At 42.6% G+C, this 24,439-nt stretch overlaps 1 protein-coding gene across 11 annotated transcripts in view; it reads right to left on the bottom strand.

The window, feature by feature from the left end:
- Window positions 1–489: 489 nt before the first annotated feature.
- SYNE3 (spectrin repeat containing nuclear envelope family member 3) overlaps window positions 490–24,439 on the bottom strand; it is a 72,435-nt gene continuing 48,485 nt past the window's right edge. For 8 of the 11 annotated variants that reach the window (XR_014946780.1, XM_015865330.3, XM_085549403.1 and 5 more), the window contains one exon: window positions 12,624–22,777. Coding sequence is in view for 10 of the 11 variants with exons in the window: in XM_015865330.3 (XP_015720816.2) it covers window positions 22,580–22,777 (198 nt within the window). In the remaining variant the exon portion in view is untranslated. Of the gene's footprint in view, window positions 5,580–12,383; window positions 12,563–12,623; window positions 22,778–24,439 lie in introns of those variants that run through there. The other 3 variants (XM_015865328.3, XM_015865326.3, XM_015865327.3) reach the window with 3 other exon arrangements.

A 24,439-nucleotide genomic window follows, 5' to 3' on the forward strand; every position in this document is an offset into this window, starting at 1 on the left:
GTCCGACCCTGTGCTGGATGCCATCCTGCTTTGTTACACGGAGTTGGTGTAGAAGTTGATGCATTATCTTAAAGATATGGTGATGCACAGACACGGGCAGCTCAGGGAGGTGGCGGAATCACTGCCCCTGCTGGCATGCAAGAAATATGGCACTGACGGACATGACTAGTGTGCGTGGTGGTGGTGGGTTGGTGGCTGGACTGGATGATCTCAGTGGTCTTTCCAAACCTTTGGCAAACCCTCCCACCGCCATTTGGGGCCCGGCCCGGTTGTGCCCACAGCCGTGCGGCCAGGGCAGCGCTGCCCTCTGCTGGCGACGCCGGGAACTGCGCGGGCAGAGCGGAGTCGAGCTAAAGCTCCCCACGGGGTTACTCGGGGTTCACACCTACGTGGGGCCACCACCTCCTCCCACCTCCTCCCACCTCCTCCCACCTCCCCACGGGTGCAGCCCGGACATGCCGAGGCACCCGGAGCCCTCCACCTCTCTCTGAGGAACGCACTTAATGGGACAGCTCCGTCATTAGTCAGAACTTCTAATCTGGGGGATGACGTACAGCGTTTTCTCATTTCTCTAGTTAACCCGAAAGGTCTGACAAATGCACTGCCAGCCTCAGCAGAAAACTAATCGTGTGCTGTGTGCTCTGCTGAGACCCTGGGGAGAACGGTCAGGCCAGGAGCATGGAGGCGCACACACAGGGCCTTGTTCCTGCACTGAGCTGCAGTTGTGACACAGCACAAAGCTCTGCAGAGCTTTTAACCCCATTATGCCGCTGTTATGGGGCAGGATGTGGGAATGCCACATACACACAAAAAGCCAGACAAGTTCAGCTCTTCAGCCATGTCCATCCTCATGGCTCCTGCCCAGGGCACCTTTAGCTTTCAGGGTGGAGGATAAAACTCAGAGAAAGGAAAACCATTCTCACCCAGCTCTGGGTAAAGTGGGATTGCAGTGACAGTGCATCAGGGGGAGAAAATCCCTGAGCGTGACACGCTGCTCTGTGAGAGCATCCAGCAGCCCTGACAAATCGAATGGCGAAATACATCTTCACCTTTCCCTGTGTTTTTATTCTCCTTCACATGGCTGGAGGAGGAAAAGAAAAACAGCCTTCCTAGGAATGATTCCAGTGCTTTAATTTCTGTTTCAAAGAATCCAATTTATTAGGCAGCAATAGCTGAGATTACGCTCACTGAACGAACTCTCAAAGGAAACCTCACCATCTAGGTGTATTTTTCATTATACAATAAACTCTGAACTCCACCAAAGGTGTTTTCTCGTAACGTTAAACTCAGTGCCCGACAATTATTGTCCAGCTCCATTTGGTGCCAGAAGTGCATTCAGCGGAGAAGTAATAAATCCTTTCATGCTGTTTAATAAAACAAGAAAATGTGTTGCTCACACTTGGATGCTGGGCTTTATTACACAAACACAGCTAAAAAAATAAATGGAGTATTTCCTGTTTAGAAGTGCCTACGAGTCACGTGATGTTGATTTTCTCCAGGTGTTGCCATTCTAAATGAAATTTTCACTCGGGTTTTTTTTTTGTCTGAAAGAAGTTGTTTCAAAGTGCAATAATCAGCATGTTGTTAAAGGTGCAAAACCATTGTAAATATATATATATAGCATTCAGTGTACTGCAGTGAAATCAGATGTGGAACATAGCGGTTGCCAAATTACACCAGATATTTCTGAGACACTTTACCACTTGCTTGAGTGCTTTTCTGAGTTTCCACCCAGGAAAGAAAGAAAGAAATGCCCCACAAGGTCTTAGAAACCCTTTCAGTTGATCGCATCTCTGTGTAGGGAGGTGGAGTTATTTTCTACTCGGGTGGCCTGGTCTTGGTTAAAGGTGTCACCCCTATTGTAAAATAAATGCCTGATTAAACTAGATGTCTTCAGTAAGGTCCTCAGCACTAAATGGAAACAGGTCCTCAGGCAGGATTATCTGTTCCTCCACTGGCTTAAATAAATGAGAAATCAGTCACTCCATCAGTCCCTTAATAGATAAACGTTCTGGTTTGGGGTCTGTCTCTGTCCTGCACTGCTTGAAGCACCTCTGTGAACGTCCTGTATGATGTGTGGCTCTGTAGTAACAAGAATCAGAGAACAAACCCATTTGAACACCATCAGCTTATTATTTTAGGATTCTTTTTCATCCCGGTCAGTAGTTTTACTGTTTCGGTTGGTCCAACAGCAGATGACTGTTGTGTTGGGTAAGTATGGCAGGGGCGATAGGTGGGATGCACCTTTTGAATAATAGCAGTCATCAGGTGGCTGAAAGTGCTTGTGAAACCAGCTCAGAGGGTTCTGCAAGCCCAGCACCGCATGCATCTCTCTGCATACTTTTTCCCATAGGCCTCACTTCAGTATGGCATTTAAATGACTGCATTTTGAGCTCATACATTCCAAGGTAATTCGTATTTAATTTCAATTTAATTATATTTTTGACTTAAATTTAATGATAAGCATAGATTTACTTGTATGTGCAGGGTTAGGTATGTGTTCACGTTCTTTGTTGAAATGAGACTATTTCTCATGAGGAATATCATAATTGCATGTAAAGAAAGGAATTGATTTTTCCTAATGGGTGAGTGGGTAAGAATGCAGCTTCCAGTTATGAATTTATTTGTCTCATTAGTTGAGAGATGATTTATTAGTTCTTTCTCATTACTGACGGTAGCAGGTTTCCTCCGTCCTGGTTGTAACTCCAGGACTCAGAGCTCTCCATCTAACTCAGACCACAGGTTTAGTGAAACCCTTCCTTATCAGGGTTGGTTTTACAAAGCGATCGGTGGGCTTAAAATGTTTGAAACTCAGCAGATTCAGATTTAGACTCTGTCTTTGAGATCCTCTGGTGTCTTCCAACTCAAGCAATGCTGTGATTCTGATTCATTTCAGGTGTGAGATCCTCACATTGTTTCCATTGAGACAGAAAAAAAGTGAAGCTACTTGACTGTGAGGTGCAGGAAGGCACAAGCACATCTCTCGTGTGTCTTCCCCCTCCATTGAACAGCAGGGTTTCAGCATGACACAGAGAGCGTGTCTCTGTCCTGGCAGGGTTTGATGAGCACAAGTAACATAGGCAGTGGTGATAATAATAGAAAAAGAAAGGTGAAAAGACTTGTGGTTTAAGAGGGATTTCAAAGACACTCCAGAAATGCTAAATATCAGGAATTACACAATTAAGTGAAACCTTCTGCTGGTATAAAGTATATTAAAAAAAAAAATAGGTCTGTCTGAGTAGAAGTGTGATGCCATGCTGCTTCCATTATATATGAATAGTAATTGGAAACAGGACATCTGCAGAAATTAACCATTAACCGTTGAGCACTAAAATCTTTAATTGAGTTTGTAAGCCCTTAATGGCACAGTTAACCTTAAACATAGCTCAGTGCACGCACTACCTGGTTAACACTGGTTAATAACTCTAACAGCTGATAATATTTCACACCCATGAGAGCTCCAGATTAGCAAGAGACTTGGTGGAATGAGCTCAGCTCACCGCTCTTTTGGACCACAGACATAACAGCTTAACCTTTTTGCTGTAATGGGTCTTTTCAGGTTTTCCTATTTCCAGGCCTGTGTGTGTTGAGAGCACCCCTACCCGCACGGCTTTGCAAACTGCAGACACCATGTCCTCAGAGCACTGCATGGCATAGTGTTAGATGGAAACTGTGTGGGCAGTGATGGATAAACACGCGTCAGGTGATGCGACAGCTGGAAGGGGTGGCTGGAACTTGAAGTTTTCCATCGCAAAGAGTGATGCTGTGAATAACCTGAAGAGAGCAGATCTACCCCAAGGTATTGTAGGGAGTTGGAGGGATCTGGGCTACAAGGAACAGCCTGCTGGGCTAAAGAATAATTCAGAAATCTTAAAAACACTGTTCTTGACCATTGAGGTGTATGCACTAGGATGTCGCAGCCCAAGAAGTCTGGTTCAGGACACCATATTTCAGGAATGTAGGCAGTTTAGATGGACTGGTGCAAGAAATAGAGCTAAGAAACACGTGGAAACAGAGCTGCTGAAAAAACACATCATCTAGGCCAGCAGTTCCAAGTAAAACTTGAGAAGAGGATTCAGAGGTATCACTCAGTGGTGTCAGAGCTAGGCTTCCTAGTTAACAGGCTTGTAAGCAAAGAGTTGATATCAACTTCTAATATGTTTCTGAGGTAGTTAACTGAGTTTGTTCCTGAAGTGTAAATAAAAAAGGCAAAATGTTTTTGCATGAATGATATTTTTGAGTCTACTGCTGTTATTTTGTGCAGGGAGTTCTCTGAGCTGCCCGCAGCTGTAAGGACATGCTGCTGAGATGCCAGCATGGACTTCTCCTTCCTGTACACTCTTCCTGGCAGCCCTTTGCTTTTCCCATGCACGGCATATAACCTGAGGATGCACTTCACAATGGGCAGCTGTGCTTTTGTGGCCATGACCTGCAGCACACAATGATAGAAAATGAAAACCTCCTTCCTTCTCAACCTTCTTGTTTTCCTTAATGATGTACCAAAAATTCACAATGAATTCCTACTTGTCATTTTCATCACCAGTTATGAACATCACAATAAACCTGGTATTAAATAATTGCCCGTTTTTCTGTCTGCTTTTACAGCTCACATAATCTCACATCATGTTGGTACAGGTCAAACCCTTGGAGCCAACATATGTCTCTGAAACTACTTTTCTTGTCTTCATACTCTAGGAATCCTCTAACCAATTCTTGCACCTCCTGAGATGTTTTGCTGACCACAGTACATAAAACACAGATTGCTGCTCAGTGCAAGGTGTGGGTTTGCATTTAATGCAAACCTCTCTCTGACCGTGGAGATTGAGTCCCCACAAGGCCTCCGTTTTGTCACCTTTTGCAGATTCGTCTCCTAGGCACCCTCAATCTTTACTGCCTCAGACTTTGCTTCCTGTGGACTTGCAGTACCTGCCGGCATCGATTGCTTTGCAGCCATTATTCCTTTCTTATTTTCCCATGTGTTTTTATGGCAACTTGTGCTGATTTTCTAGACTAGCTGGGGTATCTGGGGCTGCTTTGTGCCTTTGTTGGATGTTTTGTTTTTCTTTCTTTTTCCCTAATGGCAATGACTTTATTACATCCCAGCCTGTGTCTCCAGGCCTTCTGCTCTGGGATTCCTGTTTGGTTTTCTCATGGAGCAGCCCTTTTCCCTTACCATTTCCCTGTTGCCTTGTATTGCATTTTTATTACAGCAGAGGCTGTGTCTACAGGTCCTTCAGGCTATTTGTTCTGAGACTTTTATTGGATTCTCAATAAATATGTTTGCCATTGGGGGTCCTTAGCTGGTTTCCTTACCTATTTTATTGAAGCTGTGCTTCCAGACAAAATGTTAACCAGCTATTTCAACAGCAATCTGGTTTCTCTTCTGAGCCCTTGCACGGTTTCTTACATGTTTGCATTGGCTGAGTTACACCTCCTGCTTTTTTTGATGTTTCCCTCACCTTCAGGACCTTTTGTGGAGTCAGTCTGGGTGCTTTTCTTCATCTATCTCCATTTGGCTTGGGAGCACAACCAAACCTTTGTAGCAAGTGGCAGGCAGAATGGAAAAGGCTCAGGACCCTCTGCAAAACCAAAAAATCCAAGGTTGTAGCTAGACAGAGAAAAGCAGATCATGTGACTGTAAAAAGCTGTTCCTCAATAAACTGGCTTTTTACTCAGGACTGGCCATGCTCCACTCAGATACACGGAATGAAGAGAGATGGACCCAATGTCTCACAGGCTGATGAGATTGTCATCCTGGGGAGAGTCAGCTGGTGAAGCCATGGTTTGATGTTACAGGTGCATCAGCTGGCACTGATGCTTCAGGTTTCCAGTTCCTTTTTCATCCCCAAATACAACACTTGCACCTGTGAACAAGTCCTCATGCAACATGGTGTTGGTGAATGTCCCGTTGCCCACATCCACTGCTGAGCCAGTGCAGTGCCCAGCACTCTATGGGCATGCAGAGGGCAGTCAGCAAGAAGCTGATGTTTATGCTGCAGATGAGAACTAGCCTGTCTCCAGCCTATTCCTGATCTTTTAAAGTCATTTTTGGATATTTCATTGGTTTTCTATTTTTATCTTGGATAAAAAGGCTTATGGGATCACGCTGTGCTTCTGTGTGTGTTTGCATGTTTGTCTGCTCTTCCCTTTGGAACGAATGGACCAGTTTCAATCAAATCTGACAGAGGAGTGAGAATCACAACAATCAAAGCTCCTACAGTTTCTGTGTTAAAGAAGCGGACAGGTAGAGGAGAGAGATGCTATTAGCAGCCTAGGAAGGGAAATCACACAGCATGAGCGCAGCTATGTAAGACATCAGAGAATCCACACAGGAAGGAGACACTCTAAAATCTTTAGCTACAGGAAAAGTTTAGATCATGGTTAATCCTTTACTAGACATAAAAATCCACCCATCGTTCAAGTTGTCTTTCCTTAATTAAGTACATATCCTGTGTGCAGTAAAAGGTAATTCTGATGGAGTGTTTTCTGGGCTGAGGGCCTTCATAAAGCCCTCTCTCACCTCTAACAAACACATACTGCAGCTTCAGTCTAACTCAGTTAAGAAGAAAAAAAAAGAAAAAAAAGGCAACAAAACAAATGTCAATACAAATACACCTGAAAGAATAAAGGAAGGATCTGCCAGGAATTTCCAGCTGATCTGACTGAGCCTTACCCGGGGTCAAAAGCAAGAATAGAAGAGTCACAAGAATCACAGCCTCCAGACAAAACTACTGGCTCCTACATGCCTTTTCCCTTTAGCACGAGCTGCACATCTCCTCAGGGCAAGGCAGGTCCAAGAAGGATTTTCTGGGCCCAAGAATATTTCTTCCATCCTCAAAACTGAATGAAGGACCCATCATGCCATCTTTGTTGTCCCAAGGCTCTGAGCTGCCGGGTAATTCCAGGAAAGGCACGAGATCACCCTTTGTACCTCTGTGAGGTAGGATGAACCTTGAAGGAGATCTCTTATTTATATCTTATTTCCTACATTGCAGTAAGCTAGTTATAGGTCACCTCAATTCCTGTAAAAGAATTATCTGGTCTCATCTGCAACCTGAAGTTAAAAGCAACCTTGATTAGTCCAAAGGTTGTATTATTTTGTGCCTTTGTGACCTCCATGAAATCAGTGTCAAACCTCAGATGTATTATAGTGGGAGAAGTAGCAAGTCCAACACTACCATCCCTGGGGAACAGGAAGGCGAAGCTGAAAGAACCCAAAGTAATGCTTACTGAAATACATTTGACATGAACTACTGAATAGGCAGAGTCCCATGACTAAAGGCATCCTGAAATGTGATAAGGCAGTCAGAAGAGAACTTACTGCTTTTCAAAAGAGAACACTGGAACTATACAGGCAGAAAATGTATTACTTGATAATGGATATGTTTTTGGCAGCAGTATCATGTGCGTCTACAAGGTCATTTATGTCCTGCAATAGTTGCTTTATAATGAAAGGCAAAAAAACCCCTAGTAATTAGATCCCCCTGCATCAGGAAAGCAACAGATCCCTCTTTACTTGACAGATTTCAGATTCCTTTATCCTCCTGTGAGTCTCCAAAATCCTCACATTTCTATTATATAAAGATTCTTCTCATCCCTTCCTCCTTTATTCCTACAGGAAAGCGCACATCAAACCTTTATCTCTTTCAATTTGAGCCAAACATATTGATTTCACTCTTCTGCAGCACCACAGCTGTGCGTGACACTGTGGAGTTTGGGAGTGCATGGAAAATGAGGAGTCCATCCCACAGATTATCCGTGACACTCTCAAGAATTAAAGTAAACACCGCTATTTCAAACAAGAGATGAAGTAGCAGCTGGTTTTTGCTGGCTGAATCAGCAGAGGTTTTGCAGGATGTGATGGAACTTAAACACAAATGTCACAGGCCTCGGTCGAGGAGCAGTGGAAGTGGAGCCTGCCCTGTCCTCTGAAGGAGCATGAACAGCCTTGTGTGTACCCACATGTGTGCCCTGAAGAGCTCCTTGAAGAAATGGTACAAGCTGGAGGTGCTTGTACAGGGAGCCAGACTACATGCAAAGTCAGCACATGGGCCCCTCCAAGGAGGTCTGCCCAGCTCCATGCTGAACCCTCAGACCCTGTCGCTGTCACCGGAGAGCAGGTACAAACCACATTCTGTCATCAAAAGTTTTGCAAGCATTGTATAATCTTGACCTAAAATTCACAATAGGAACCATTGTGACATTGTTGGAGGTATTTTGTCTGCTGTGTTTGTGAAGGTAAAATAGAAACACAATCTGTAGCCACAGCATCCTTAATGGGCTGCTATGCTTGTGCTGAAAGTAGCTGTGCAGTGGGAGGAGCAGCATTAGGCAATGTCAGCCTCACCAGCCCTCTGGGCCTCTCTGTATGAGGATGGAGAGCACAGATTACCCTCAAGGGCTGTGGACTGGGCTGCTGGACTTGTTCCTGGCATTCCCATCCCACTTCCCAGCTGATGCCCCTTGATGCCCTGTGAGTGAGATGTGGCAAGTAGGCTTGCAGCCTTTGGAAGAGAAGGAAGGAGGAAGTGGTTGTATTGACTTTGGGGAAATATATTCTTTGAAGAACCCCATTGCCTGGTGCAAAGCATGAAGCTTTTCAGTGGGTACCAACAATATGGTCAATACAAACAGGCAGGGCCTGCTAGCTCTGATTGCCAGAACCTCTCCACATGCACAGGGCCCAGCTTCCCCTTCTTTTCCAGCTTATCTCCAGCAGCATTTCTTCCAAGCTAAACAAAATCAGGGGCTTTTAGGAACTTAGTGATGTCTGCTTAGTTTCAGCTTCGATAAGCTCCTGCTTCAACTCATTCTTAATGTATCAAAATTAAATGTTTTAAACATATTTATCTGGTTGCTATGGTTTTGCCTGATGTGTCAGACACTTTATCCATCAACTGTGACAATTAAATAATATTTTCATTTTTAGATACGGATCGCAGATCCATCTCTTCATATTGATCCCATCCTCCCCTCGGCCCCAAGTTTTGAACTCACTGGAAAATCTGTTCCATAATACGGTCGGTAAATGAATTACAGTCACAGATGGCCTCTGGAGATTTCAGAAATGCTGCAATTCATTTGTTAGGAATGGGATAAAAAAAAAAAAAAAAGACCCTGTCTTGTGAGGGTATTATCAGAGACAGCAGATCAGACGCTGTAATGCTGCCTTGCACTCTGGATTCTCCCCATTTCCTAAGCTTTTATGACTCGGCATTTGCTGTTCCTAATACAGAAAACAGTATAGAATTTTGCTGCTTGTGTGCCTTGTTCAGTGTATCCGTGAAGCCTCCTTGCAAGCTGGCACAGGGGTCAGTGTTCACTTTTCTTCTGAATGGAGGAAGGGATGGAATGTCTGATGTATCAGGCAATGGGGAAACCTTCGTCCTGCAACAACCACAGAGCATTCAGCTCCCAAGTGGATACGACAAACCTCTTTTTGTTTATAAAGTGACATATAAGTTATTACAGAGTAAAATGTGTGTTTATTTAACTGTCCACGCTGACATGCTGTCACTCTCTTGCACAGCCCAGTTGAGAGAGGCAGTACTCACTTTTTCTGAACAGTTCACCTTTTCAGAGTGACTTTTCCCTCCTTACGTCTCATTCTACAATTGGGCCTGATGCACAGCAGCACAGCCTGATGGGTAGCTGTGGGAAGACGAGTGAAGAAGGTATTTTTCCCAATCTCAGCTGATGCTGAGAAGTAGCTGAGAAGCCCCACTCAGTGATGGGGCTTACTTGGGATCCAGAGAAAACCACCTGAAGCCTTTGGCCCACGTTTTTATAAGTGGCTGTGACCCCAGGGAGGGTTCTGCCCCCATGCAGACCCTGTACCAGGGCTGCATGTGGCTCCGTGGGCATGCATTACCCACAGGCTGCTCACAATCAGATGCTCTGGTGATCTCTACATAAAGCTGAGTGGGTTAAGCCCTCCTGTGGCCCTGCAGCTCAGCGCACCACTCCAGATACATGTGTGGGGACCTGGGCAAGGTGCTGGAGAAGGGCAGGGGCACAGGTTGCTGCTGCGCTTTCAGCAGCCCCAGCATTGTGCAGCTGACAGCAGTCACCGTCTGCTCCCTGTCTCTGTTTGCACTTCATCGAGTTATCTCCTTGCAAGCGAAGAACTCCCAGCTGATTGAACAGCGCGTTCATCATCTGGATTTCCCCAGTATCTCTTTAAGCATTAATAGTGCCATAAAAAGCCCACCAGAAAAGCGGAGGGAGATCTGCTCTATTTTCTACTAAAAGCTTTTGCAGAGCCAGATTAAGATCCAAAGTGAAAAAAAAACCCACCACCCAAGACAAGACACAACAAAATACACAGAACTCCAACTATCATCCCCACTCAAACACTGATCAAGGAACATTAAACAAAAAGATTAGTTCTGCTCTTATTTGTTTGTAAAACAAAAAAGCATGAAATATTTAGCAGCATTGTAATGCAAACCAGATGGGAATAATGTGGGCTTTCAAGGCTGCCTATAGCTGCCCCTTTCATGCTGCTGCAGCGGCGGATGGTGCAGGCAGCCCATTAGGACAATTTATGAACAGGACCGCCACAGAGGGAGTTCTAGCGAGAGGTCCGCAGCTCATACAGAGCAACCCCGATAACATCTGTTAGGGTTATTCATCGAAGAGGATTATATTACAATCCTTCTTAATACCACGAGTGCTACAGTAAAACCGGATGAAAACTTCAGTTTCATTTGCTCCAGCAACATGCGTTTATCGGGGAGTTTTTCTGCAGTTGGAAGCAGAGGTTGCGTTTGGGGTATGTCAGGGAATGAATCTTAGAAAGACTAAAATATTAACCTGGGAAACCCCAGCCACTGCTTTTAATCACTCATGGCCACAAAGCTGGAGTCTGGCACATCAGCCCTTGTCTGTGGAAAGCTACTCTCTGTTAGCTCTCCAGGGCTGAGATTGATTTTATTTAAATAGCTCTCATTCAGTAACCTTGCTCCGTCCTCCTTTATTTAAGACTTTGTTAATGATGTATTTTTTCCCTTAATTTACCTAATCTCATAATGAATGCTCACGTCCAACATGACCTCATTACACTGGCAAAGACTTTCGTGTGCATGCAATTTAGGGCACAGGCATACGGCAGAGGTGAGCTCTGTAAGTGAAGAGGTTTTAAGTATTCAGTAGGATTCTCACTGACTACAAGCCAGGTTCTAACTCCTGCAAATTGATTTATTTCCAACACCTTCAATGCTGCTGGACTGACTTACTCCACTTTAAGATCTTTCCTAATATTTTTATTTATTGGACTTGCCACCGTTTGCTGCTGCAACCTAAACAGACACTTCCATCCTCCAAGTGGTGTTGCTATCTGAAACAGGTAACCCAGTAATATATGACTTAAGAGATTTAAACCTGCTCAGAGCATTTTGGTGTTCTGAAACGTTTATGATTCCCATTGGCTGTACCGCTCCCACTGAGTTGTTTGCAGAATAGTTTGCAGTCTGTACTCAATCAACAAAATACTCATCCACAAGACAAATGGGAGCTATTTAATCTACATCCAGGCCCGTTTCTCCCCTTCCTGCTGGAAGACAGCCTGCTCTAGTCTATGTACAGTGTCTGAGACAAAACTGAGCCATCCCAACTTTCCTCGCAGGTTCCAAAGGACCTGACCTCTGGCTGCACAAAAAAAAGAAACTACAAGATGAAAATATGTTTTTCAAAAGTAAAAAAAAAAAAAACAAACTAAAATAGATTTCTTTCATGCACTGGCTGCAGCCCTCACAGCAATGCATCTGCCTCCCTTCATAGCTTTCACTTGTTATACACTCTTCTCTTCTGGGAGGGATTTGAGCTGCTGTTCTGATCTTGACACAGCTACGGCCAGCCAAAGTATTTGCATTTGTGCTTCTGGGGCCTTAGCAGGAGACAGCTTATGGGCAGGCACAGGACCGCATCACGCACATTTTGAGAGAAGTCACAAAGGCCTGGCTAAGGATCAGTGTGTTCATAAAGGCAACAGGGAACCCAACCTGTGAGTTAACCTAAAATCACAGTGGTTTCCCACTCCTTCAGAAGGAACTGCCTGCAGAGCTATTTCATGTCAGAGACCTTGGCACGCTGTGTCTCATAACAACTCAGGAAAGAAAATGGCAATGACTTGGCTGCTAATGAGAGCTGCGCATCATCACGTGTGTGCTGTGACCATTGGGCTTCAGAGATGCCAGCAGCAGCAACAGCTGCACACTGCTCACTTACCCAAGGGGCTGGAGGAAACCTCTGGTCTGAGGATATGACAAAATCCGCCTTTGTCTCAGTAGGTTTAGGACTGAGGGGAGCACCAAAAAGAGGTGGTGTTAGAGCCTGCAATACTGATACTGAATTGTACTATGATTTAGCAAATTCACATTTCCTTTGTGTTCCAAAGAATTCTATTCAAACAGTGGTGCAGCGTTACAGAAAAGCTGGCATTTTCTTTTGAATCTTACAGGGTTAGAATGGAGCAGGTACATTCCACACAACCTTCCTCCAGCAGCAGCAATTTTATCTTTGCTTCACTTGCTCTGGGTGTTTCCAGGTCAGCCCAAATGCTCTGATGATGAGAAATAAACACAGTGAAAATGTGAACCGCTCCCCAAAACAATTTAACAGTCTTTAAAAAGAAATGCATACGTGTTTATTTACTGCATCATATCTGCAACATCAAATACATATTTTTTTCATTACAGAAAAGGGTACATGCAATGAAATACTCTGACTTTATAACTTGAGGCGGCACAGTTTGTTGGTAAGAGTGGAGCATCGGTTCAGTTACAAGGCTGGGGCTCAGGGTTAGGAACTTCCAGTCTCTTTATCCTGCTTGCCAGCAGCAAAGCCACATCATATTTCATTTGTCTTTAAAGGATAAACTTTCATAGTAATGTTGCCTGATCGTGGAACGACCCAGCTGCCCTTTACTCCTGGAAAAGTCATATGGAATCAGATTCTTTTACTTGAGCAAATACACTTTTGGCAATGCTGATGATCAAGCAGTAGATTTGCAGGCAGACGGCAGAACTCCTGCCATGTTCCACCACGATCACAGCACACACTGTGGGTCTCCACTAAACAGGTGCCCCCACTGCTGCTCTAAAGAATGAAATCAGGCCATTTCCACACGATTGCACTGAAGGTATCTACTGCATTGGGTGCTAAATCCACTACTTCAGCTGCAGAAGGAGCAAGTTCGCAGTGCAGAAGGGAATGAAAATGCTGTCCTGAGGCACTGGGAATATAACCTCTTCCCCAGCTAAAAGGTCTCATTATTTATTATAAAAGGGCCCGAGTCTGGCACTGCTATTCATCTATCAGAAGCTCTTATTTGTAATCTGTCCTGTGAAATTTCACGGGACTGTTTGTGAAATAAGTTCCTAAACAGTGCAAATAAATTCCAGAATCAGGCCCTGAGCTGGCACGGTTTCCAGCATAAACTCTCTTGACTTTCAGTCAAGACTTTTTAGTAAGTGCTACATAACACAGCCCAGACTTGCAAAAAAATGACCTGATTTCTTTCCGCACATCTTGTGTGAAATAACACTAAGGACAACTTCACTTTGGCAATTTAAATGAAAAACAAAGTCAGCCTTTCTATGCAGTTCTTTTTTCACGTAATTTCATCGAGACGTTACACAGAAGCTTGCAGCTCCTTCCGATACTTCTAGCAAATAGGAGGACATAGACAAGAACAAAGATCTTCAAAACTACATGGAAATCCATAGAATAAAATATATATTTATATATTATTTTCCAACAGGCAATAGGCAGTTTAGAAAAATACGAGTGTTACAGTCTGTCTGTAATCGAGTCATACAAAGAAAGGTTTTAAAAAATAAGTTTAGCTTTTCAAAAAGCTGCTTTTATAAGAAAATAGACTGGTCCACGTTTCCCTGAATAAGCCAGAAAGGTTAAGGAAAGGTCTGGGCAAGACAAGGAGTCTGCCTTGGACTTGATATCAGCTGTGATAACATGCACATGTACAGAGGCAGCTGCTTGGCTCTGGTATTGTTTACCTTAGGAACGAGCCTAATTTATCACAAATGTATTTTAAAATCATAAATAACATGACAAAAGTGGCACTGGTCCCTGCAATGCAAATAATTATTCAAACAAGCAAAAAAATGACATCAATCCAGTTATTGTGACACTTGAAAAGTATTTTGTACCCAGTGGTTACATTGAACAGCACATGTATAAACACTGATTATTATTACAGACTCTGCTATCGGCTACTATACATAAACAAGAAGAGATGTTCGCGCTGTAATTACTCCTAACATTTCTGTTCTATATGAGTATTAGCATTCACAAGAAGCTGGGCTGGTGGGGGAAGCCTGGACTCAAGTCAGTATTTCAACATGCAGAGGGCATGGGGTTCTGGTCCTCCCCACTGCCAGCCCTGGGCCTGCAGAGGAGCTCTGAAGCATTAGAACTGTTCATAATATATATTCTTGTTGTGAACAGCCCTGGAGTTTCTTGGTGCCCAGAAGCAGGTGATCTAATATGAGGCACACTGGTGGAATTGAGATCCGTATCAATAAACCTCTGATTCTGGAGAGTTTTCATCTTCATTCCATGCCACTTATAACAGAATATCTTGGTTTTTGATGACTTTTGTATTAAGAGTACAGAATGGTTTGATTACAGAAAAAAACTCCTTCTTTTTTTTGTGTGTGAAACGTGGGATATCTGTGCACCCAAGAAGGGAGTCTGAGCACATTTCTTTGAATTTCCTTCTAGCTTAAAACTAAACAAAAGCACAAAAATGGGTGGAAGTAAGATTGATGGTGTGCTGGTGAGGGGACCCAAGGCTGTTTATAATCCAGCATTATTCATTAAATTGGGCCTGAGACAGCCAGCTGCTTTGAGAAGTGAGAGCAAGTCCTCTGCAGGAGTACTGCATGTCAGTGATATTGCTAGCAAGCAATAATGCAATTTTTGGGCCTCCTACTACATTTAACATCAGTGCAGTGTTATGCATTACAACGGACAATGACAGAAGAACGCAACACCAGTGATATTGCTCATATAATTGTTTCACAGTGGTCCAGCACGTTGCAAGAGATGAGAAGATAGAGGGCAGCCTGGAGGCTGGGCAGGAGGAGGAGACTCTCCTGGAATCACTAATAAACTGGGTTATCACAAATTAGAGGGAAAAAAATGGAAATAATGACAACGATCAAAAGCAATCCATTCACTGAGACAAAACCAGGCGGGTTTTCAAAGAAGCGCTTCCAGTCAATCAAGTGTACAGAGCAGGAGCTGCTGTTTGAGAATGGACACACACTGTAAACCAGCAGCACCCAAATACCTTCAGAAATAGCCAGTGCTCAGCCTGTGCCTCCCGGGTTAAACTTATACAGGGTCTGATCTGGGATGGTAATGGGAAATAATCTTGGATACTTTTCACTTTAGAGTCTGAAGGCATGACTCAAATCTTATTAAAGCTCATTAAAGCTCATTAAGCACATACCTCTGAACATTCTTATCTTCCTTTTAAGACATAATTTCTTCTAAAAGCTGCACTTGAAAGTTACATTGAAGTGGAATGCCACCTTTCTTTAAGTAGAACAATAATTACACACTCCATTACATGTAGGTAGGTTGTTCCAAAAGTAATGCCTCCCATTTCTTTCCATAGAAACTATCACAAATGCAAAAAGCACAATAACAGTATTTGATGGAGCAAATTTTCAGCTACAAAACCCTATTTTTCTACATAGTCACCACCATTAGCTCTGCATTTTTGCCAGCCATGAATAAGAGCCTGTGTGCTGTGCAAGTAATAATCTACACCAGTGGAGATGACCCACTGTCGCTGTCACCACTGCTGAAATGCACCACTCACGGCCTCACTGCACTCACATTCACCACTTAGTCTCCCAAGATGTCCTGCAAACACCAGTGGATGTCAGTGGGTGCCATTTTTTTCCACATGGAGGAATTAAATGACACGCCTTTGCTTCATCGGTGCTTCCATATCAGATGCCAGTTTGTCAGAGTGCACCTCTTCTGTCATCTGTCACACAGCAAGAGAATGGAACAGAATATTGTTGGGAAGGTTGAGCCTCTACTGCAGTACCACCAACATCTGCCTCTGACATCATGGGCCATGATAATAACATAGGAGGCATTAATTTCAGAGCAGCTCTCCTATATACACACATCTATTTCTTAGCCATGGAAAGTACCATACAGAAGTATTCATACCTGTATTGAAACCAAGCTTGTGGTGTTCAATGCTTATCATACTTGACAAGAAAAACAATTTGGTTTTGAAAGCAGGGGCATTCAGGAGCAGTAACAGAGCCAGGCCCTGGCTGAAGGCTGCAAGCAAAGCATGGGTGCCAGCCGGCAGGCTGCAGTCTTCCTTTGGTTTTCAGCTGCCCCAAGCTCCCTGCTCTTTTTTAACATACAGCTTTTGACCAAATAAAATTGAACTAAAATAAATAGTTTGTGAAGGAGCTTAATGAAATCACCTTGATAAAATTGACAACTTTCTCTTTTTCTTCTTCTTCTTCTTCTTCTTTTTTTTTTTCCAATAAGAAAGAAAGGGAAAAAAAGAGATCCTGGCTTATGGTGATGTGTAATAGGACATTCAGACATTCCAGGCAGCTCAAGGGCACAGTGCACTGAGGATACAGTCAAGCTCAGTGGCACATGGTAACATTTACGTAGGCAGCAGCAACTAAGGATAATAAGAGATGAAACTGAAACTCCATCCCTCCTTGCCAATTAATGGGCAATTTTCTGTGTGCAATAATTGGATTAGCAATCAAAACCTGTTTAGAGAGAAGAAAAAAAGCATCTAGGCAGGCTATGAACAGTGCTAAGGGCAGGGCTTTCATCACCATTAATGGTTTGTTAACACTTCTTTGGATTCCAAGCTACAGATGTGAATACTGAGGACAGTCCCTGAGCCAACACAGAAGGCAGATGGGGGCAAGACCTGGTCAGGATGCTCAGGAGAGATGGTGGCTGTGACCAGAGCCCCTTGGATGGCTCCAAAGATTGTTCAGATACAGGTGGAAAGGGGGAAAGGCAGAGAATCTGCAGGAGGAACTGCAACTGGGGAAAAAGACAGGGCTGGCCACTTTGGGACCAGACTTAGACTGGTATGTTCAGCTGGGAGAGAACACAGGAGACAGGAGTGGGTGTGGGCAAGGAAAGGGATTAGGAGGATTTGTTATGTGGGGCTCTGTTCAGAAGAGGCCACAATACAAATTCAAAGGGTAGGCTGAATCTGTGCTGTGCTGTGCTGTGTAAGAGAACAATGAAAGAAATGGTCAAGTGCACAGCTGACTTTCAACATAATAAGTGGAAGAGAAGATTGGATTCACATTAATAAGGAAATAAAGTAAAGAGATGGGGAGATGGGGAGAAGATGGGGAAACGGTCTGGGGAGGGTAACATTGGTCTTCCTGTTTCCTTGGATTTGCAAAGTCAGATCACTGGAATACCTTTTTCACACAGCTTGTGGGGAGGATGTGGAACTCATTGCTATAATGGCATAGGAGCCAGAAAGCCATTAGCATTTAATAAGGCACCAAATAAGCTCACTCTCTAAATCCAGAAGACTGAAGGCCACATTTAGCATTTACTTGGAAATGAATTCCTATTTTATTTATATAACGAACCTCTAATTCCTAACAATTGAATGGAAACCTCTATGATTATCTTTCTATCTACAATAGCATTTCCTGTATCTTTTCCTGGAGCATCAGTGCCTACCACCTACAACTAATCTGTCACTGAGGTGTTTGAATTAGCAATTTATTCTGCATTTAGTAAGAGAAAAAAAACCCTTGAAGCTCAGATTTCACCTATAGTGAAACTGCCTGAAGAAACCTCTTTCCACAGTCAGCAAGGTGAATCTGGACAATGTCAACGGCCATGGTCAAGATTTTGTCAGGCAAGCTAGATGGCCAAAGCTTGTTCCTGTGCTTGGGTTGCTCTTAATATGTCAGTCCTATCATGTTCATCTCTGGCATTGAGCTACCAGGTTGCCTTTTGATATCTCCTGCCACTGAGATATTTCACCTTCAGTAGTGCAGTTTCATCTTTCACACAGTTTAATAGGGGGGTGGATGGCTTACTGATACTACTAGACAACATCTGGCAATTCCTGAGGTAGGTTAGCTGTCATTCAGGCTACTACTTGATTTGGTATATTTCTAACATTTATTCCTTTGCTTTCCATATCTACTGATAACTCTCTGGTAGACACATTCATATTTTAAATTGCATATATAAGAGATCATTTTTTTAATGCTATATTCATGCATCTTTGCTTTGTTTAATCTTTGAACAAGTGCAAAATAAACCAGCAATTCTTAGACGTACTTGTGCCAGTCAAAAAGTGACTAAAACATGCCACACAGTCACCCAATACCTATGACTAATTTGATTTTAACCCAGTATAACCCATTTACAATTATGTTTAAATATGGCAAAAATAATACGATCGGTTTCTGAATGAATCATGATGTTTGCACCAACAATGTTATCTTTAGCATTTTAATAAACTGGCTTCTGAGAGTTGCCAACCACTGACAACTGGATTAATGAAATAGATTTGTACTGGCTCAGAGCAGGTCAGTGATCTGAGAACTACTAAGAATATCTCTAATATCCCCCAGCGATGCTGGAAGATGATACAGTCCATTGGTCGAATGTGTTTTCAGCTGCAGATAAGCAAATGATACTATAAAATAGACAGTAAAGTGTCCAAAAGCATCTCTTACAGCCAGCTGGGTACATAACTTATGACCTGAGATACTACTATGATGCCCAGCCAATATGTTTGTTCAGCTACTTATAGTTGTATTTCTTGAAAGGCAAAGCTATTCCTTCTGTAAACTAGGGTGGGTAATAAATTATTTTATCTGTATTCTTCAGTTATTCTAAAAAGCTCTGTTTGCTCTGGGAATCTTTGTTGTGAAGGAGTTTTTATTTCATTCTTGATGAAAGAAGACAACGCACTTTCTTGTCAATATAAGTTAAAGGAATTCCTGCATATGAAATCTTCAAACCTTCCTTCATGTTAATGAGATGTGTATGCACACACATCAAAACATCTATTCAGTACTGAAGAAGAGATTGGATGGAACAAACTCCTGTGGCCATGTTTAACAGAACACAACATGGACGTGTTGGATACTACCATACACTTATTTTGTGATGGCGTTTTTCTTGAAGATATTTGCTGTTTCCCAGGTCTTTGATTATCCCAGTAAAAACAGCATTGGAAAAATGGAAAATCATTGTAAAGCTCTGCAAATTATCCAGCCATTATCAGCTGTTTCTATGAGGTTATTGTCTCAGTCAGGGCAAATAAGCTGGTATTTTGGTATAAGTGATTATCACTGGAGATTCTGTGCTAACAGGGGAATATGATGTTCTTAATGTGTGTGAAGAACGGAACACGATTTTCATAAAAATATTTTTGGAGAGCGCATATATAAATAACATTTAATACAACCTAAATTGCTAATAGGAATTAGAGAAAGGGCTATTAATAGCCACGTGGCACAATAACAGTTTTCTACCTCACAGTATTGCAGTCATGGAAAATTCAGTTGAAAGCGTCTGGCTACAAAATCAATTACAATTTATAAAGTAGGCTTGCTTTCACTCCAAAGCTGGGTTTGAACTATGCCCTCGGGGCTGCGCAGAAGTCTTACTTTAATGCACTGGCACCAGAGTATAGGATTTTTCCTTCTACACTGAAGAGTCATTAATGTGGTCAATCACCTACCAGATCCAATGGGGCAGGCAAGAGAGCTTGGACAGAAACATGAGAAATCTCTGTGAACAGGCTGGGTGTCTACACACAGTGTGGGCTATGAGGCCTGAGCCAGATGCACAGACTGTCTGTAAGTTTGAACATAATCTATCTTATAGGGCTTTGGCACTCTCTGACTGGCTAGATCTGTGCTAAAGTAGTGCAAGCATTCAGGTATGGATGCTTATCTGCTTTGTACATCCCAGATTTTGGTAAAGGATGTTTTAAGACAGTGGCCCCAATCTGAAGCTGAGTTAGAAAACATCTCGGTAACGTACAGACGTCAGAGATCCATGAGCTGGGGGCTTTATAGGCAGGGTGAAAAGAAATCTGATGTGAGAGTTTGAGCTTTCACAGCAGGAAACTTGTCTGTCTCCCTGCTGATCTTCTCTGTAGCAATCAATACTTTTCCTCATTATTTTTAATTTCTTTTTCATCGCTTTTACTTTCATCACATGGAAAGAAAAGAGAAGGCAATACATACACAGAACCACGTAGTGCAGGTTCTGTTACTGCCCCGCTTCCCCCACACTTCTCTTTTGTCAAAGCGTTTAATTTGAAATGGAGATGTGAATGATGATTAGCTCCTTGCTGTGGAGCTACAGGGTTCTTCCCCTGGGGCTGGCAGCAATTTTTAGAGAAGCACTGCGGGAATGTACATGATGCTTGAACAGCTAATGAGGGGAGAGAAGGAGGCATGTCCTCCGCCTCCAGAAGGAACGTTTGCAAAGAAGGAATTCATTCACTCCACTCTGATGACTTATAGCTCTTTTCCACCTGGCTCCTCCATGGAAGAAATCACAGACTCTGCTTTTCCTCACTCTCTGCTTAGATCGGAATGCCTTTAGTTATCACTCAAAACACAGCACTGATCCTCTCCTCCCTGCTTTTAGTCCGCACTCTGCATGTCTCCTGCTGCCTCCTGACGCTTGCACCAGTTCAGATCCTTCTCACATTCCCCTTGCATGCCACTCAAATATCTCTCTATCTTTTCTCTTTGTTATATACTCATTTTCTCTCTTCGCAGAAATGTGACATTTTTACACAACTCTAGAAAAAGCAGTGCAGTTGGAAGCATTATGGGGAATTAGCAAAAGAGTGCTGACGGCAGAAGAGTCTACCCAGAACACTGAGGAAAGGCCCTGTTGACAACTCCTACTGAAGAAAAGGTGTTTAACACGTGATTGTTTCAGTTCTTTATCAGGGAGAGGGAATCAAAAGCATTCAGAAAGTTTTCCTACTTAGAGACTTATTATTTTTCAAGAGACTTTCATAGGATTTATAAATCTGTGGATTCCTCCTTCTCTGTCTTTATCTATTCTTCGCATCTGCTTTTTCTCCTTCACTCCATGCCTACGAGCTGCTTGCTGTCATAGTATATACATATATAGTATATACATCATTTATTTTTCTCATTGTTACCACTGAGGCCCAAATACAATGCAATAAAGATGTAGCTCTCAGAAAAGATAAAAAAAAATAATCAGAAATTTAGAATTTCCTTTTCTCTCAGGGATTAGTGAATCAGTGAGGTAAAACACCATCAAGAATGGTTTCATCACAGTGAAGCTGAGGTTTGCTTTTACATTAAAACGCTATTTTAAAATGTACATTTAAAAATTTTATAGATCAGGCATAAAAATAGGAAAATAAATGGCAAATTGACATCATCTCAAGTGTTTAGAGTATAGAGAAATCTCTGTTTCGATACATTAAGTTTACACCAGTTTAACAAACCATTATGTAAAAACACCCTAGAAATGAATCTTGTTTCCAGGATGGTATTATGAAAGTACTTCTGACTTTTGCAATGCTGACATTGAGGCAGGCTGTATCACACTGTTCAGGCTTTAGGATCCACTCCTGAATGCCTCTGTACAAGGTAAAACAAAACAAAACAACGACAACCCTCCTCCCCACCCCGCCCAGTTTGTTTTTTTGGAGACAAAATCACTGATATAAGGTTTTGTTCAGTGCTCAGGAATTTGTTCAGAAAATTATGACCTTATTTTAGAGGTTCTCTGCAGAAATGTATCATAAAAAGTCTTTTTTTTAATCCCAGCTTTCCTCTCACTGTATTCTACCTCTCCTGATTCAGGTGGGTTGGAGAATACAGTAATTGGTAAAAAATGAGAACAAGAGAAGGGCCACCCCCACTCCTATTGAAGTCAGTGGAAAAATTTTCCATTACCTTCTGCAATATCTGCATCTGGATATTCAAAAAAAAAAAAAACAGATTGAGATTTTAAATAGAATTGTCCCATTTTTCCTCGGCTAAATGTCAGCCTCTGTAAATGGTTTGACTCTGCTCGCTCTCCTATTTGTAATCTGGTTCTTGACCAGATCTTTGCACGCGTGCTGACTCTTTTGTAAATAACAAAAAGCTGGTTTCAAAAATCACCCAAAATAACAACAGCAAAGCCATCATTCAGTGGTCCTTGTTGAAAGGTGGTAGAAAGAGAAACACTGCAGGATTGCCCCAAACAGTGGATGAGTGGATGGTGGATGTTAGTATGCCCACAGATGTGCATTTATATATATATTTATATATATATATATATACTCATACACAATCTTTATATACACATTATAAATATAATAACAAAATATTGTAAAAATATTAATTTTGATCGTACGCTTGAACAATGTGGACTATTTTTATGATGCATTTTTGTGATATATCCAGTTGATAAAACAGCCTTGTTAGAAGCTCTAAAATCTACAATACTTGCAATTATTAAAAAAAATGAGTCTGTACTTCTGTGAGTCACCTCTTGCCGTGCCAAGTGGTTATGTTGGAGGTGGGCCCTTGTATCTCAGCATCAGGTTGAAGGACCGAGCAAAGTTGTTGGCCAGAGTGCAGCTGTGCGTCTTCTCTGCCAGGGGCAGGAGGAAGGCCAGGAGCAGGAGGAACAAGAGGAGCAGTTGCAATGGTAGTGATGCCCTGCATACTCGATGCAAGAAAGAGCACACGCCTCCAGAGAGCTTCTGAAAGACACAAATCAAAGAGCAACTCAGAAAAATAAAGAACTGAGGAGGTACATGTCAAGCACATCAAACTGCATGGGAAAGGGGCAGAACAGCCCACACTGCCCACAACAAAACAGATCTCAGTGTCTAACCTGGGTTCTTAGCTACAGCTGATTGACACTGGTGCTTAAACCATTTCTTTTACCAACTATGTCACCACTTTAAAGAATTTACTGCTGAAAATTCTGTTCTAGCAGGAAAACAGCTGACTTTTCTATGAGAAGAAACTGATTGCCTCCAAGTCCTTTTCCAAATCAGAAAGTGGAGGTTACAAATGCTTATACCAAAGCTGTCAATTGGTCTGCTCACAGCCAGCATAAGGCACAAGAAGTCAGCATCAATATCACATATCAGTAAAATATGGGTGCTGGTTCCTAGAAGAGGGGACCCAGTCTTCTGTTCTCTGACAGCAGAGGGAGCTTCATTTGCAGCATGTGCAGCTGGTTATCCTCTCTTCAGGTGCCGTGTGCTCCTTGAATCCTGACTTGGGGGATAAGAGGTTGGCGGCAAGAAAAAGGGCCCTGTACTGCAGTCACCTCGGTTCCTCTTACACATTCATCAGATGTGAAAGAATGAGAGATAACAATACACTGACCCTGGGAAGGATATTAAAGTCACATTTATTGCTGAGTAGCTGCAGAAGAGGTACAGAGAAGTCATGCTACTTCTCTTTGTGCTGGTGCAAACTCAGAGCAGCTCTCTTAACCTCATGAATCCAATCTGAATGAGCACAAACAGGAGAGAACATATTCGGAGCTAAAGAAAAATCAGGAAACATTAAGTGACATTTTCACTGAAAGGATTCCTGAATATTTCCTGCCAGTGGACTGAACTGTGCAAACTTCATTAAATGCCAGCAATCTGTAAAGGCCTCCAGAAAAACAGGGCTCGATAATCCATTTTTAATTTCATCAAACATGGATTTATATTCAGAATGCAGAATTAATGCTTAATGCTGCTACAGCAGTCAGTATCAACGTACATCATGAATATCCACTCAGAATATCCACAGAAGTGAGATCCATGTTTTCCACAGAAGGAAGTAAACTCAGATGAGCTTGGGTTGTGTTGATGCCACAGGGGTGTTGGCACGTCAATCGAATGAGGACTTCTGGTTGAATGTATGGTTTAACAGGCAGTGCCTTTGTCCCACTAAATCATGAACAGTTCATGGGAAACATCAGCAGAGAAGATAAGCAGCAGAATGATGGTGGAGGAAAGTAGTTGCTCTCTTTTAATTTTTAAGGGTCTCTTCTACTGCTTTCTAAATTTCCCATTCTCCTGTAGTGCTACATAAATGTTTACACAATTAATTATGAAGGCAAATACATAGCTGCAGTTACAGATGTGACAGTTGTGCTGTGAAAACCTCCTCCTGCTGTAGTGGGTCTGCTTTCATTATTTCAGAGGGCTGATGAGATTTGGTTATGACATTGGGCAAATGTAGGGGCAGCAGAACAACAGCTGCTTTGTCTGTCGTTTCAGCTTGCAGTATCTCAGCTTTAATGAAAGCTCACGTCCCTGGACACTGGCACTGTCAGAAGGCTATGTGTGTGTCTAGGTGCAAGAGGCACTCTGATGTTAAGCACCCTTGGGAACTTTCCTGGTTGCAGCTAGTAT

Source organism: Coturnix japonica, chromosome 5, assembly GCF_054131305.1.
Source record: "Coturnix japonica strain WE chromosome 5, WE-NBRP24, whole genome shotgun sequence".
NCBI classification, from domain to species: domain Eukaryota; kingdom Metazoa; phylum Chordata; class Aves; order Galliformes; family Phasianidae; genus Coturnix; species Coturnix japonica.